Source organism: Elephas maximus, chromosome 11, assembly GCF_024166365.1.
Source record: "Elephas maximus indicus isolate mEleMax1 chromosome 11, mEleMax1 primary haplotype, whole genome shotgun sequence".
Taxonomy (NCBI): domain Eukaryota; kingdom Metazoa; phylum Chordata; class Mammalia; order Proboscidea; family Elephantidae; genus Elephas; species Elephas maximus.
In genome coordinates, this window is record NC_064829.1 from 10,044,309 (window position 1) to 10,057,050 (window position 12,742).

Consider the following 12,742-nt stretch of genomic DNA (forward strand, 5'->3'; position numbering starts at 1 on the left):
GAGGGTCGCAGAGAGCTCCGGAAAAGGCAAGACCCACATCCCGGGTGTGAGGAAGGGCCAGGAGGCAGCGCCACGGCCCGACCACGGGCTACATTCCAATAACAATAACATCCCCTCTTATCCCTGTTTCCCATGTGAGCTCCACGCAGCCAACAGCAGGGGCAAGCCACGGAGGTGGGAGGCTGGTTGTCAAGTTACAGTTTGCCTGGGGCTTTATTTTGTGACTTTTTCCTGATGCTCAATGTCTTAAAAATGATCTCTTCTTTATTTGGAGATCATCAGAGCTCAAGAACAGGTAGAACAAGGAAAAGTTGGGTGCTGCTGCCTTACAGGAAAAGAGCTCAGTCACACAAGGTGAGTGTGACGCCGCAGAAGCGTGCAGCGTTAGGTTGCTACTGTGCCGGCTCACCAGGCGAGTGTGCCACGAACCAGCCTCCCTCTACCTCCCGTGCTCAGAAGAGCAGTTCGCGCTTGCTTTAGTCCCAACACTGTTAGACACAAAATGAACAACTCACATCTGAGCTGCAGTTACCAAAAGGCTTTCAGGTGCCTTTAGACTGTGAGCATTTCTGTGGCTGTGACCCTCAGTGTGTTCTGGAAATATACGGGTCAATAATACAGTTTGTTTTTAATACTATGCTGTCCTCCAAGTTGTTTCTCTGGCCCCACATTCCCTGCTGGGCTACAGAGAGCAGAGACCTTGGCAATTTTGGCTCTGGGGTGAGAGGAGCTATGGAAGACCTTCCAATGGACCTGCGGACTTGGCCTATGAGGTGGGTCTCTGCCACTGCACCCCATCACGAGTATACTGCAAAGGTGAGTGGAACAGAAGGAACAGGTGTTCCCTGCAGCAGAACACACCTGAACAGAAACACTCTTCTCCATGAACGCTCTAGGGGGTCACTCTTCAGTTAAAGTTACAGCTGTGGCGACACAGTTGCTGCTACCAGATGGCACTATTCCATTGCCTCAGAAGGGTCACCTTGCACAGGCATGATTAAAATCTCAAGATAAGCCACATTTAGAAACATGTTATTAATATGATATACTGTAATTACGCACCTTACACATAAACATAACGTTTGAAAGAAAACATAAAAGATTATAATACCAAGGGTGAGGAGCCCCATAATCTGGCTCCCTCCCACTTTCCTCCTTAAAATTACGCATTTCCTAGTTTCCTGGTCTTCAATGGCAGTGGCTCTCGGTGTGGTCCAGCAGCATCACATTGCTGTGAGCCGATTAGAAATGCACATCAGTGGCCCAGCCTGACTTGCTAAGTCAGAACCCGTCCTAACCAGCTGTCCGGGGCATTCTTTGTTGTCGTTAGGTCTCTTCAAATTGGTTCCAACTCATAGCACCCATCGGAATAACAGAATGAAACATTGCCCAGTCCTGTGCCATCCTCACAGTTGTTGCTATGTTTGAGTTCGTTGTTGCAGCCACTGTGTCAATCCATCTAGCTGACCGTTCTTCTCTCTTCGCTGACCCTGTACTTTACCAAGCATGATGTTCTTCTCCAGCAACTGCTTCCTCCTGATAACATGTCCCAAGTACGAGATGAAGTCTTGCCATTCTCCCTTCTAAGGAGCATTCCAGTTGTACTTCTTCCAAGACAGATTTGCTCATTCTTCTGGCAGTCCATGGTATATTCAATATGCTTTGCCAACACAATTCAAATGGGTAAATTCTTCTTCGGTCTTCCTTATTTATTTTCCAGCTTTCACATGCATATCAGGTAACTGAAAACACCATGGCTCGGGTCAGATGCACCTTAGTCTCCAAGGTGACATCTTTGCTTTTTAACACTTTAAAGAGGTCTTTTGCAGGAGATCTGCCCAAATGCAATGCATCATTTGATTTGTTGACTGCTGCTCCCATGGGTGTTGACTGAGGATCCAAGAATGAAATCCTTGACAACTTCAGTTTCTTTGCCATTTATCATGGTGATGTTCATCGGTCCGGTTGTAAGGATTTTCGTTTTCTTTATGTTCAGATATAATCTATACTGAAGACTGTAGTTTTTGATCTTTATCAGTAAGTGCTTCAAGTTCTCTTCACTTTCAGCAAGCAAGGTTGTGTTATCTACTTATCACAGATTGTTAATGAGTCTTCCTCCAATCCTGATGCCCTGTTCTTCTTCATATAGTCCAGCTTCTCAAACTATTTGCTCAGCATACAGATTGAATAAGTGTACTGAAAGGAAACAACCCTGCTGCACACCTTTTCCAATTTTAAACCATGCAGTATCCCTTTGTTCTGTTCAAATGACTGTCTGTTGGTCTACGTACAGGTTCCTCATAAGCGCAATTAAGTGTTCTGGAATTCCCATTCTTCATAATGTTATCCATAATTTGTTATGATCCACACAATTGGAAGTCTTTGTACGGTTAATAAAACACAGGTAAACATCTTTCTGATATTCCCTGCTTTCAGCCAAGATCCATCTGACATCAGCAGTGATAGCCCTCGTTCCATGTCCTCTTCTGTATCTGGCTTGAATTTCTGGCAGTTCCTTGTCAAAATATGACAGCAGCTGTTTTTGAATTACATTCAGCAGGATTTTGCTTCCATGTGATATTAATGATATTGTTTCATAATTTCTGCATTCTGTCAAGGATTCTTACTCATGCTAAATTCTGAGAATCACCTCTTTGGAAACTGTGATGGTTAAGACTGTGTGTCAATTTGGCTGGGCCATGAATGTCATGGTTTTGGCAGTTGTATAATGTTGTGATCACTTCCCTGTTGAAATTTGATATGTGATCATCCCCATGATGGAATCTGCTGAGTGGTACCGGTGCGGGTGGGGCCCGTGGCAGCTCACCACCCCCTCAGCCTTCATCTCTCCACCTTCCACTGCCTACTTCCTTCCTGCTTGCCTTGCAAAGTTGTTGGCTTGTTTTGGATCCAGCAGCTGTCTCTTGTCTGACCTCTGGTTCTTGGGGCTTGAGCTAGCAGCTTACCTGTCCATCTTTGGATTTGTCCAACTTCATACCTGTAAGCAAGAGTCCTGCTCCCCGACCTGCCTATCTTGGGTTTGCCAACCGCTGCAGCTAAGTGACTCAGGAGAAACCTTGAGGTCTTTCCTGAGGACCTTGGGGATTCCTCGACCTTCACAGCCTGTGAGTGGGATCCCTGCTCTCCGACCTGCTCATCTTAGGTTCACCAGCATCTGTGGCTCCATGATTTGGGAAAGGACTCTATCCTGATCCAAGGACTTGGGACGTTCCAAGCCCTACACTCGTGTGAGCTGTTTCCTCAATATAAATCTCTCTCTATATATTTATACGCTTTACTGGTTTTGCTTCTCTAGAGAACCCAGCCTAAGACAGAAACCATTAATGGTAATGACCTTGGGGCCTTGGCTGTCTGTATCATGGACACCCACTTACAGTTTTAGCTTCAAGCGTTAAAGTCTGACACCCTTCTCCCCCCATCGAGAGCTTCCAGTAGCCACATCCTTGTCATGTCCTCACAGCAAGTACAGCTCCCCAGGCCCAGCCTCCCTTCCCTCTGTTCCCCCAAGGGCCCTGCAACCTCCCCACAGACTCTCTGTTGTAGTCTGCCCAGACCAGGCCTCTCAGGCCCAGCCAGCTCCAGTCAGGGTTCTCGTCTCATCTCAGTTTGCTCCTATCTCCCAAAACGCTCTTCAATCTGCTGCTCCTGGCCCCTGGGGCTGCCCTCTCACTGGTTTCGTTTTCTAATCCTATGTGATTCTTCAGGGGGATTTTTTAAAAGGGTCCTGTTTAAACTCCACCAGACATTTTAAACATGAACAGTGGTTTTTAAACAAGTGGAGATTTTTTACATAGTCTGAGTCCCTCACAAATGGAAAACTTTTTAATCATCTTTTTAATGAGACTATAAACCTCCTACAGGTTTGCTTACATGTTGTGTGCCATCAAGTCGATTTCAACTCATAGAAACCCCATAGGACACAGCAAAACTGCCCCATATGGTTTCCTGGCATGTAACCTTTATAGGTGCCGATCACCAGGTCTTTTTTCTCGCAGAGCCGCTGGTAGTTTCAAATCGCCAACCTTTTGGTTGGCAGCCCACCAGGGTTCCTTTTTGCTTATATACTTCTGCCTAAAAAATACTGCTTTTGGAAAGACAATACTTAGAGAAAAGGACATTTTAAACACTGACATGGAGGTCCTCTGTGCTATGCTCACCTGTGCACAAAGTTACAGGTCCCGTCAATGGGGTCAATGATCCAGGTGGGGCTGGCGGTGAGCACACACTTTGCGCCCGAAGCAGCAGACTCTTCCGCAATGAACCTGTGGTGGACAGGATGGAGTGGCAGACTTTAAGGAACCAGCTAATATCAAGAAAACTCAATAACTCAAAGCAAAGTGTTTCAAATTACTTTAAGTCCCATTTAAAAAAGGAGATATAGTAAGGAGATTTCTTTGGATTGAACAGAGGCATCTGCTTTCAATCTGTCTGCTACCCTGCTAGCCGGGAGGATCTAGAAAGCACACTGACACCTCCGTGTGCATGTGTGAGTTTCAAAAAAAGGGAAATCAGAGCAGGCCAGGCAGAGAACAAAGGAGAGAAAGTGTCAGGATACAGAGCTTACAAAGCAGAGCCAGCACGCAGTCCGGAGGACCGACAGGAGGGAAAGCACAGACACTGATGAAAATAGGGCCCGCCTTCCACCAGTCCCCAGGTGCTAAGGACCACTGGCAGCTGACAATTCCGCAGGCGGCCCCAGGCCCTGTGGCTTGCAAAACTGCAGACACAGGTGGTGTGTGCTGTTCCCTCTGTGGGCGCTGAGTGCTCGTGGCATCTGCTGCTTCCACTCCGCTCCCCCGCCCCCCCCCCAGCACCTCTCTGCCCTAGTCTTCACATCAGTGGCACTCTGATCTCTGGCTTCCTTTTGGGCTTGACCAAGGGGAACCCCAGGATGTGAGAAAGCCAGGAGAGAGTGGGGTTGGGATATTTATTCCCAGGTTCCCCTTCTGAGGTGCCCCCCCCCCGCCACACTCCTGCCAAGTGGGCCTCCTCTAACACTTCGTCTTTCAAGTTCTGTCCTCCACCCCTCAGGCCCAGAAGCATGTTGGTTCTGCTGCTGCCCCTCAGGCTCTGCGCTATCTGCAGGGGGCCCCTATGCCTGGCCCTTCTTCCTGATGAATCCTTCTGTCAATCAGCCCTCCCGAATCTACCCTCACTGCAATGTGCAGCTGTTTCCTGCTAGGGACCTAAGACAACCAACATCTTATAAGCCTGCACAAAAAGGGACTCCCGAGTGTCTCTACTTGCGTCCACCTCAGCGATGGCTCAGACCCAAACTGCGCAGTCATCTTTAGTTTGTCCTTGGTTCTCCTTCCACCTCCAGTCCACAGTGGGGCCAATCAGAGCACAGTGGTGCCCAGTGCAGTGGCTGCTAGTCACATGTGGCTGCTTATACTTAAATCAATTAAAATTAAATGAAAGTGACCATTCATTTCCTTGGTCACAGTAGTCACATTTCAAGGGCTCAGTAGCCCCATGTGGTAAGTGGCTACTGTAGCGGACAGAGCAGGTATGAAATCGTTCTGTCATCACAGGACAGCTACCAGGCAGAGCTATTCTAGCCTACAACACCGTACAGTCACAGTAAGTGCTTCGTATAACACACATGGTCCCCCAGCAACGTGGAGGCCACTGTTCCACTTCACAGATCAGGGATACGTGCTCTCGACGCTCCACAGAGTGCCTGGCCTCCCTTTATAGATAAGCTATCAGAAGTACACCACTGTGTTCGCTGAGGTTCATGTATCCATCAGGTGCTGTCCCCACCTCTTCTCCCTTGTTCCCCGCATTCCACTCACTGGCTCTCCCTGGATAGGATGTGAAAACCACATGTGGGATGATGGGCAGCACCAAGCATGCAGCTGAGAGACGCATGCCCCTGGAAACAGCGCACTGCCTGCGGGCTCTGGAAGCACAACCTGCCCCCGAGAAGTGCACAACCTAGTGTGGGTGGACAGAGCAGACAAGATGTGGGGGACTCAGGGTACCCGTCCTTTGTCTGCACCCCACTCCCACCTTCTGGGAATGGCCTCTCTACCATCACTCCCCTCCATGTGCTTCTAGTAGTGAATTAGCCAAGGGTCCCCAACACCACTACCATGGGGCTGGCCACGTGGCCCAGCAGCCAGAGTCCTGTTCCGGGGCTGGTGTTCCCCATACAAGTCTGCATGGAACTGATGCTGAGGTAAAGGCCTGATGAGCGATGAGCCATGCTGGCCGGGGGAGGGGGTGTGGGGCAGGCACTGAAACTCCTGACCCTATGGTAACCTGCGTACAAAGAACTGCTTCATTAAATTACTACTGTAAGTGGCACTAACCCCGCCACTTGTCTTCACTAAAGACTCAAGGAATTAAATCTGTTTTCAGTGTTTTCTTCGGTAGCTGCACGGTTTTATTCCCCTGAAATGGCTGCAGTTTTGTTTTTAAAGAAAAGGGATCTACACCCAAATGAAACACACATATAAGAACCAAGTGCCAAAGTCTGAACTGGGCACAAGGTTGATAAAGGAATGAAAAGATATTGCTCAAGTCAAGAAGGGAGCAGGAATGACTCACGTACAAAGCTAGGTTCCCAGGAAACTGAGGAGGAAGTGGAGCTCCCCTCTGTAGACCCGAGGTTAAGCAAGAAGCTGCTATCTGCTGGAATTGAGGAGGAAAGACTGGGTCTCCTGGCAGAAAGGGACGGAGGGCCTGTCTGCAGCACTACCTAACCATGCTGGGTGCAGCACAAGGCCACTTATCCACTCACTGAGTGGGCTCGTATGACATGTAGGGCCACAAGGCCTGTTTGCCATGAGAAAATCGCATGTAACGCTGTCCGCAGAGCTTGCCAAGCAGCTTGTCTTTGCAGCAACAATCATGACACTTTTGGCTAACAAAACTTTCGTTTTGCATGGCATTTTTGGTGGAAATAACTCCAATTACCATGGGTGAGCCCTGGGCTTCTGCAGGTGGCTACTCGTGCCCCGGAGTCTGCTCACCTCTTGCACTCTGCACATCAGCCCGACTGCCCACATGAAAGTAGACAGGAGGAATGGGGGCCGTTTTCCCACTGCTTCCTTCCTGAGGACAGCAGTGTGGGGCGGGGCCTATGGGAGGCCACAGAGGCCTGGACCACAGCAGCCTTGGAGGCACCAATAAGCACTGCCCTGGTATATGGGGAGGGATGTGGAACCTTTATCTACTTATACCTGATTTTCTTCAGGGGAAAGCTAATCCCTATGGAATGACAGAGAACATTCTCCAGCTCTCCGCAGAGAGGGAGGTGAGTCCTCTCTGCAGACATTCACTTGGATGGATGTGTGAAATAATGAAGACTTTAATGAAGTCATTGAACGTCTACATGGAACTCATAACACAAAGGGAAAAAATGCCTGTGACTACATCTAGGAAACTCAAAGAACATTTCACAGCCTGCATAATGCAGAAGAGGAGCACAGGGAGCAACTGGGTTAAGGTAAGAAGCTTAGTAACTAACACATTAGAGTGATATATTCTGCTCCATAATTTAACTCCTTTTCTTTTCTCCCCCTCAAATAGCTGTTAACAAACAGTCCTTATAGTTTTGACAACCAGCTGCATGTAGGACTTTATTTTCTCCTAGCTTATAAGTTTGTTTAATTTGCTACAAGAAGCCAGAGCCATTATGCCCGCAGTCTACCAGAAGCAGCTGATGTCAGTCTGCCCCATCTCCACAAACTGCGGCCAGTTCCCGCCAGCTCCCAGCAGCCTCTGGCCCAGGGGCCACAAGAAAGCCCAGCAGACACAGCGGGAGGAAGGACTGAAGCAAACGTCCACCTGGTGGGTGAGGGGACAGTGTGTTCATGTGAGGACTCCGCTGATGTGCTGTCTGACTCATTCATTCGAAAAGTGTCACTCCGAGTTTGGCTCAGTACAGGGCACTGGGTTCCCTGGATGGATGAGCCACATGTCCCCAGCCGTCCCAGGCCAGGCAGAGAAGGGGCTGCAGGAGCCAGGCAGCTCCAGCTGCTGCCCCCTTCCCTTCACCTGTGTCAACCTAGATGACCTTCAACAAGGCTTCTCAGCAAAAGGGGACACCCAGGGTTTACACGAGTAATAGTTCAGCGATGCTACTCATGTCTGAACACCGCCCCAGTACAATTCACAGGCCCAGCAAAGCACCTGGCTGCTTTAGGTAAACACGCATACATGCCCAGAAAACAGAAGCTTGCAAAAATCCTCAGTTCAGCTCTGGGAAGGAGATTCTCTTTTCTGACTTCAAGCATTTTGTAGAATTCACAGCATCAACCTGAGTAGCAGGTACCAGCACAATCCTTGAATGCCCCATGGCCCGCTGGATTCAGAGACTCAGGTCAGCACAGCTTAGGATCTAAAGCTGAGACTCTGCCTCTCCTCCCTGTTCATATACATGTGCACACATGCATACACACACAATCACACCCACACGTGCACGCATACATGGGCATGCGCATACACACACACTGACTTGGGACTTAAAACTAACTGAAAATTATCAATTCAAAACAGGCTCGGGCAGCGACGCAGCCAGGGCTATGTGGTCAATGCCAGGACAGGGCTGCAGAGGTCCGTGCAGAAGCCCCAGCCCTGACGCGCTGGCAGGCTCTCGGTCACCACTGCAGTGCGTTAACGGTGGATCAGGCTCTCGGTCACCACCGCAGTGCGTTAGTGGTGGGTCAGAACCCCGAGGGGGCTGCGGCCCGCTCCTCGCTCAGTGAGGAGTTCACACCTCACAGTTCTTTGACCCAGTTGTTTCCTGTCTCCCAGACCAGGGACCAGGCTTCAGATTTCACAGATGAGTGAAACAAGATAATAAAACCAGGGAGACCACCTTGGGTTGCTTTTAATTTTACTTAAAAAACTAGTTGCAATCTATCTTTAATATTATTTCATAAAAGACTAAAAACGAGGAACGATCTAAGTTAATGAAGTCCTTCCTAAGAAAGGGTGATAGGCAGTCTTAGGGAACCATGTTTTTAATGGTATATTTAAATGCTTTGAATGCAGAACATACTATTTTACAATACGTATTTTCTCACCACAAATTGATCAATTTCTCTATGATCTAAAATGCAATTAAACGGCCAAGATTCGAAAACTTTCTTTTTAATCTTAGTCACTGGCAAAAAGCATCAAAAAAAAAAGCTTCACGTAAATATGCTGAAAAAATTATCTCATTTAATTTGAATATTCTAGGAAAACTGAGAGGAGAATGGAGCAGCGACTTAGTGGCCTCCAGCCCTCATCCCAGATTTTTCCTCCAAACCAAGACAGAGGTGGGACAAAGAGCTGGGGCCTGACTGAGGGGCCACCAAAACCTGACACCCCATCACATTCCCCTGCTGGTGTGCTGTGCTGCTGGTTGATGAAAACGTGGGCCTAGACTAGCCCTCGCTTGTGGAATAGATTTGGAAACTATCTTAGGTTGGGTTCTCTAGAGAAGCAAAACCAGTAAAGCATATAAATATATACAGAGAGAGAGATTTATATCACACGGCTGCAGAGGCTGGAACAGCCCAAGTCACGCTGGAGGCTTCTCCTGACTCATGTATTTGCAGGGGCTGGTGAACCCAAGATAGTAGGTCAGACAGAAAGACTCTGGCTTGCAGACTAGGAATCGCAAGATTGGCAGGCAAGACAGCAAGTAAGCTGCTAGCTCAAGTGTCAAAAACTGGTGGATCAGATGAAAAGGAGCCAGTTGGAGGATCCAGATTGAGCAAAAGCCTGCTAGCGTTGCCAGAAAGTCCATCCATATTTGATGCAGGCCACACCTCCAAGAAAAGTCCCTTACAACTGACTGGCTACTCATGGCAGATCCTATCATGGATGTGATCACGTTATATCAGATCTCATCAAGGAAGTGATCACATCAATATATGACTGCCAAACTATATCGCAACTGCCAAACCACCGAGAATCACGGCCTAGTCAAGTTGACACACAACCCTAATGATCGCAGAAATCATAGCTCTAAACTACCCACTCTTGATTAGGTGTGTGTATCAGAGTCTCTGAGGCCTTTTTTAGAGGGAGACATGGCCTTAGCATTTGGAGTAGCTCCCCAGGTGATCCTGATACATCCCCTAGTGAAACCCACTGCTTTAAGCTGATGGTCCTGGGGACCCTTGAGGCTGCAGGGGTGGAGGCAGGGAAGCTGTGCTCATCTGCGGAACACATGAACTTTATCCGATGACACAGAGCAACGTCTATCAGCATCATTTTTCCAACAGCATGTGCTCAACTTCGTGCCCCTGTATCACATTTTGGTAATTCTCATAATATTTCAAACTTTTTCAATATCGTTTTATCTGTCATGGTGATCTGTGCTCAGTGATCTTTGATGTTACTATTGTACTGCGGCACCATGAACCATGCCCATGTAAGATGGTGAATTTAACTGATAAATGTTGTGTGTGTTCTGACTGCTGTACGAAACAGCCTTCCCCCATCTCTCTCCCTCTCCTCAGGCCTCCCTATTCCCTGAAGCACAATATTGAAATTAGGCCAATTAATAACTCTACAATGGCCTCTAAGTGTTGAAGTGAAAGAAAGAGTCGCATCACACATCTTTCACTTTAAATCAAAAGCTGGAAATGATGAAACTTAGTAAGGAAGGCATGTGGAAAGCCAAGACAGGCTGAAAGCTAGGCCTCTTGCACCAAACAGCCAAGTTGTTAATGCAAAGGAAAACTTCTTGAAGGAAATTAAAAGTGCTACTCCAGTGAACACACGAATGGTAAGAAAGTGAAATAGCCTTACTGCTGATACAGAGAAAGTTTTAGTGGTCTGGACAGAAGATCAAACCAGCCACGTCATTCCCTTAAGCTAAGGCCTAATCCAGAGCAAGGCCCTAACTCTCTTCAGTTCTCTGAAGGCTGAGAGGGGAGGAAGCTGCAGAAGAAAAGTTTGAAGTTAGCAGAGGTTGGTTCATGAGGTTTAAGGAAAGAAGCCGTCTCCATAGCATGGAAGTGCCAGGGAAGCGGCAAGTGCTGCTGTAGAAGCTGCGGCAGGGTATCCGGGAGATCCAGCTGACGGATGGAGGCGGACACACTCAACGACAGATTTCCAGTGAGGATGAAGAGGACGCCTTATATTGGAAGACGATGCCATCCAGGACTTGGATAGCTAGAGAGGAGAAGTCAGTGCCTGGCTGCACAGGACAGGCTGTCTTGCTAGCGGGTAACGGAGCTGGTGACCTTAAGTTGAAGCCAATGCTCATTTATCATTCCAAAGATCCTAGGGCCCTTAAGGATTATGCTAAATCTACTCTGTCTGTGCTGTATAAATGGAACAACAAAGCCTGGATGACAGCATATCTGTTTACAACATGGTTTACTGAATATTTTAAGCCCACTGTTGAGACCTACTGCTCAGAAAAAAAGAATCCTTTCAAAATAGTACTGCTCATTGACAATGTACCTGGTCACCCAGAGCTCTGATGAATATGTTTAAGGAGATTAATGTTTTCATGCCTCCTAATACAATATCCATTCTGCAACCCATGGATCAAGGAGTAACTCTAAAGTCTTATTATTTAAGAAATATACATTTTATAAGGCTACATCTGCCGTAGACAGTGATTCCTCTGATGGACCTGGGCAAAGTAAATTGAAAACCTTCTGGAAAGGATTCGCCATTCTAGACACCATTAAGAACATTCGTGATTCACGGGAGGATGTCAAAATATGAACATTAACAGGAGTTTGGAAAAAGTTGATTCCAACCCTGATGGATGACTTTGAGGGGTTCAAGACTTCAGTGGAGGAAGTAACTGCAGATGTGATGGAAACAGCAAGAGAACTACAATTAGAAGTGGAGGCTGACAATGGGACTGAATTGCTGCAATCTCATGATAAAACTTCAAAGGATGAGGCGTTGCTTCTTATGGATGAACAAAGAAAGTAGTTTCTTGAGATGGCATCTACTCCTAGTGAACATGCTGTGAATATTGTTGAAATGACAACACAGGATTTAGAATATTACATAAACTTAATTGATAAAGCAGTGGCAGGGTTTAAGAGGACTGACTCCAATTTTGAAAGAAGTTCCTCTGTGAGTAAAATGCTATCAAACAGCTACAGAGAAACTTTTCATGAAAGGGAGAGTCAATCGATGTGGCAAGCTTAACTGTTGTCATATCTTAGGAAACTGCCACAGCCACTCAACCTTCAGCAACTATCACCCTGATCAGTTAGCAGCCATCAACATCAAGGAAAGACCCTCCACCAGCAAAAAGATTACAACTTGCTGAAGGCTCAGATGATGGTTAACATATTTAAGCAATAAAGTATTTTTCAATTAAGGTATGTACATTTTTCTTTAGACATAACGCTACTGCACAATTAACTTTTATATGTACTGGGAAACCAAAAAACTCATGTGACTCGCTTTATTGTGATGTTTGCTTTATTACGGTGGTCTGGAATAGAACCTGCAATATCTCCGAGGGATGGGTGCCAAGGGCAGCTGCCTTGTGTATTTACGCCACGTAAAATTTTTTTTTTTTTTTAAGTACATTAAACGTGGAATCTGACAGCTACAAAAATCTATACCTAGAAATCCAATAATTGGTATTCCAGTTTTAGGAATCCTACCTCTTTAGGCTATTCTAAATAAGGAAGGAAAATGACCCCTTGCCTTCAAGGCAGTGGTTTTCAAAATATGTTCTGTAGAACTCCAGGGGCAAAGGAGGGGCCTGAGGGGCCCCGAGAGGGAGAAAAGA

The 12,742-nt window shown here is 47.1% G+C and overlaps 1 protein-coding gene across 7 annotated transcripts in view; it reads right to left on the reverse strand.

The window, feature by feature from the left end:
- IMPA2 (inositol monophosphatase 2) overlaps positions 1-12,742 on the reverse strand; it is a 92,908-nt gene that overhangs the window by 36,877 nt on the left and 43,289 nt on the right. For all 7 annotated transcript variants that reach the window (XR_007519373.1, XR_007519372.1, XM_049901877.1 and 4 more), the window contains exon 3: positions 4,179-4,283. Coding sequence is in view for 5 of the 7 variants with exons in the window: in XM_049901877.1 (XP_049757834.1) it covers positions 4,179-4,283 (105 nt within the window). In the remaining 2 variants the exon portion in view is untranslated. The remainder of the gene's footprint in view (positions 1-4,178; positions 4,284-12,742) is intronic.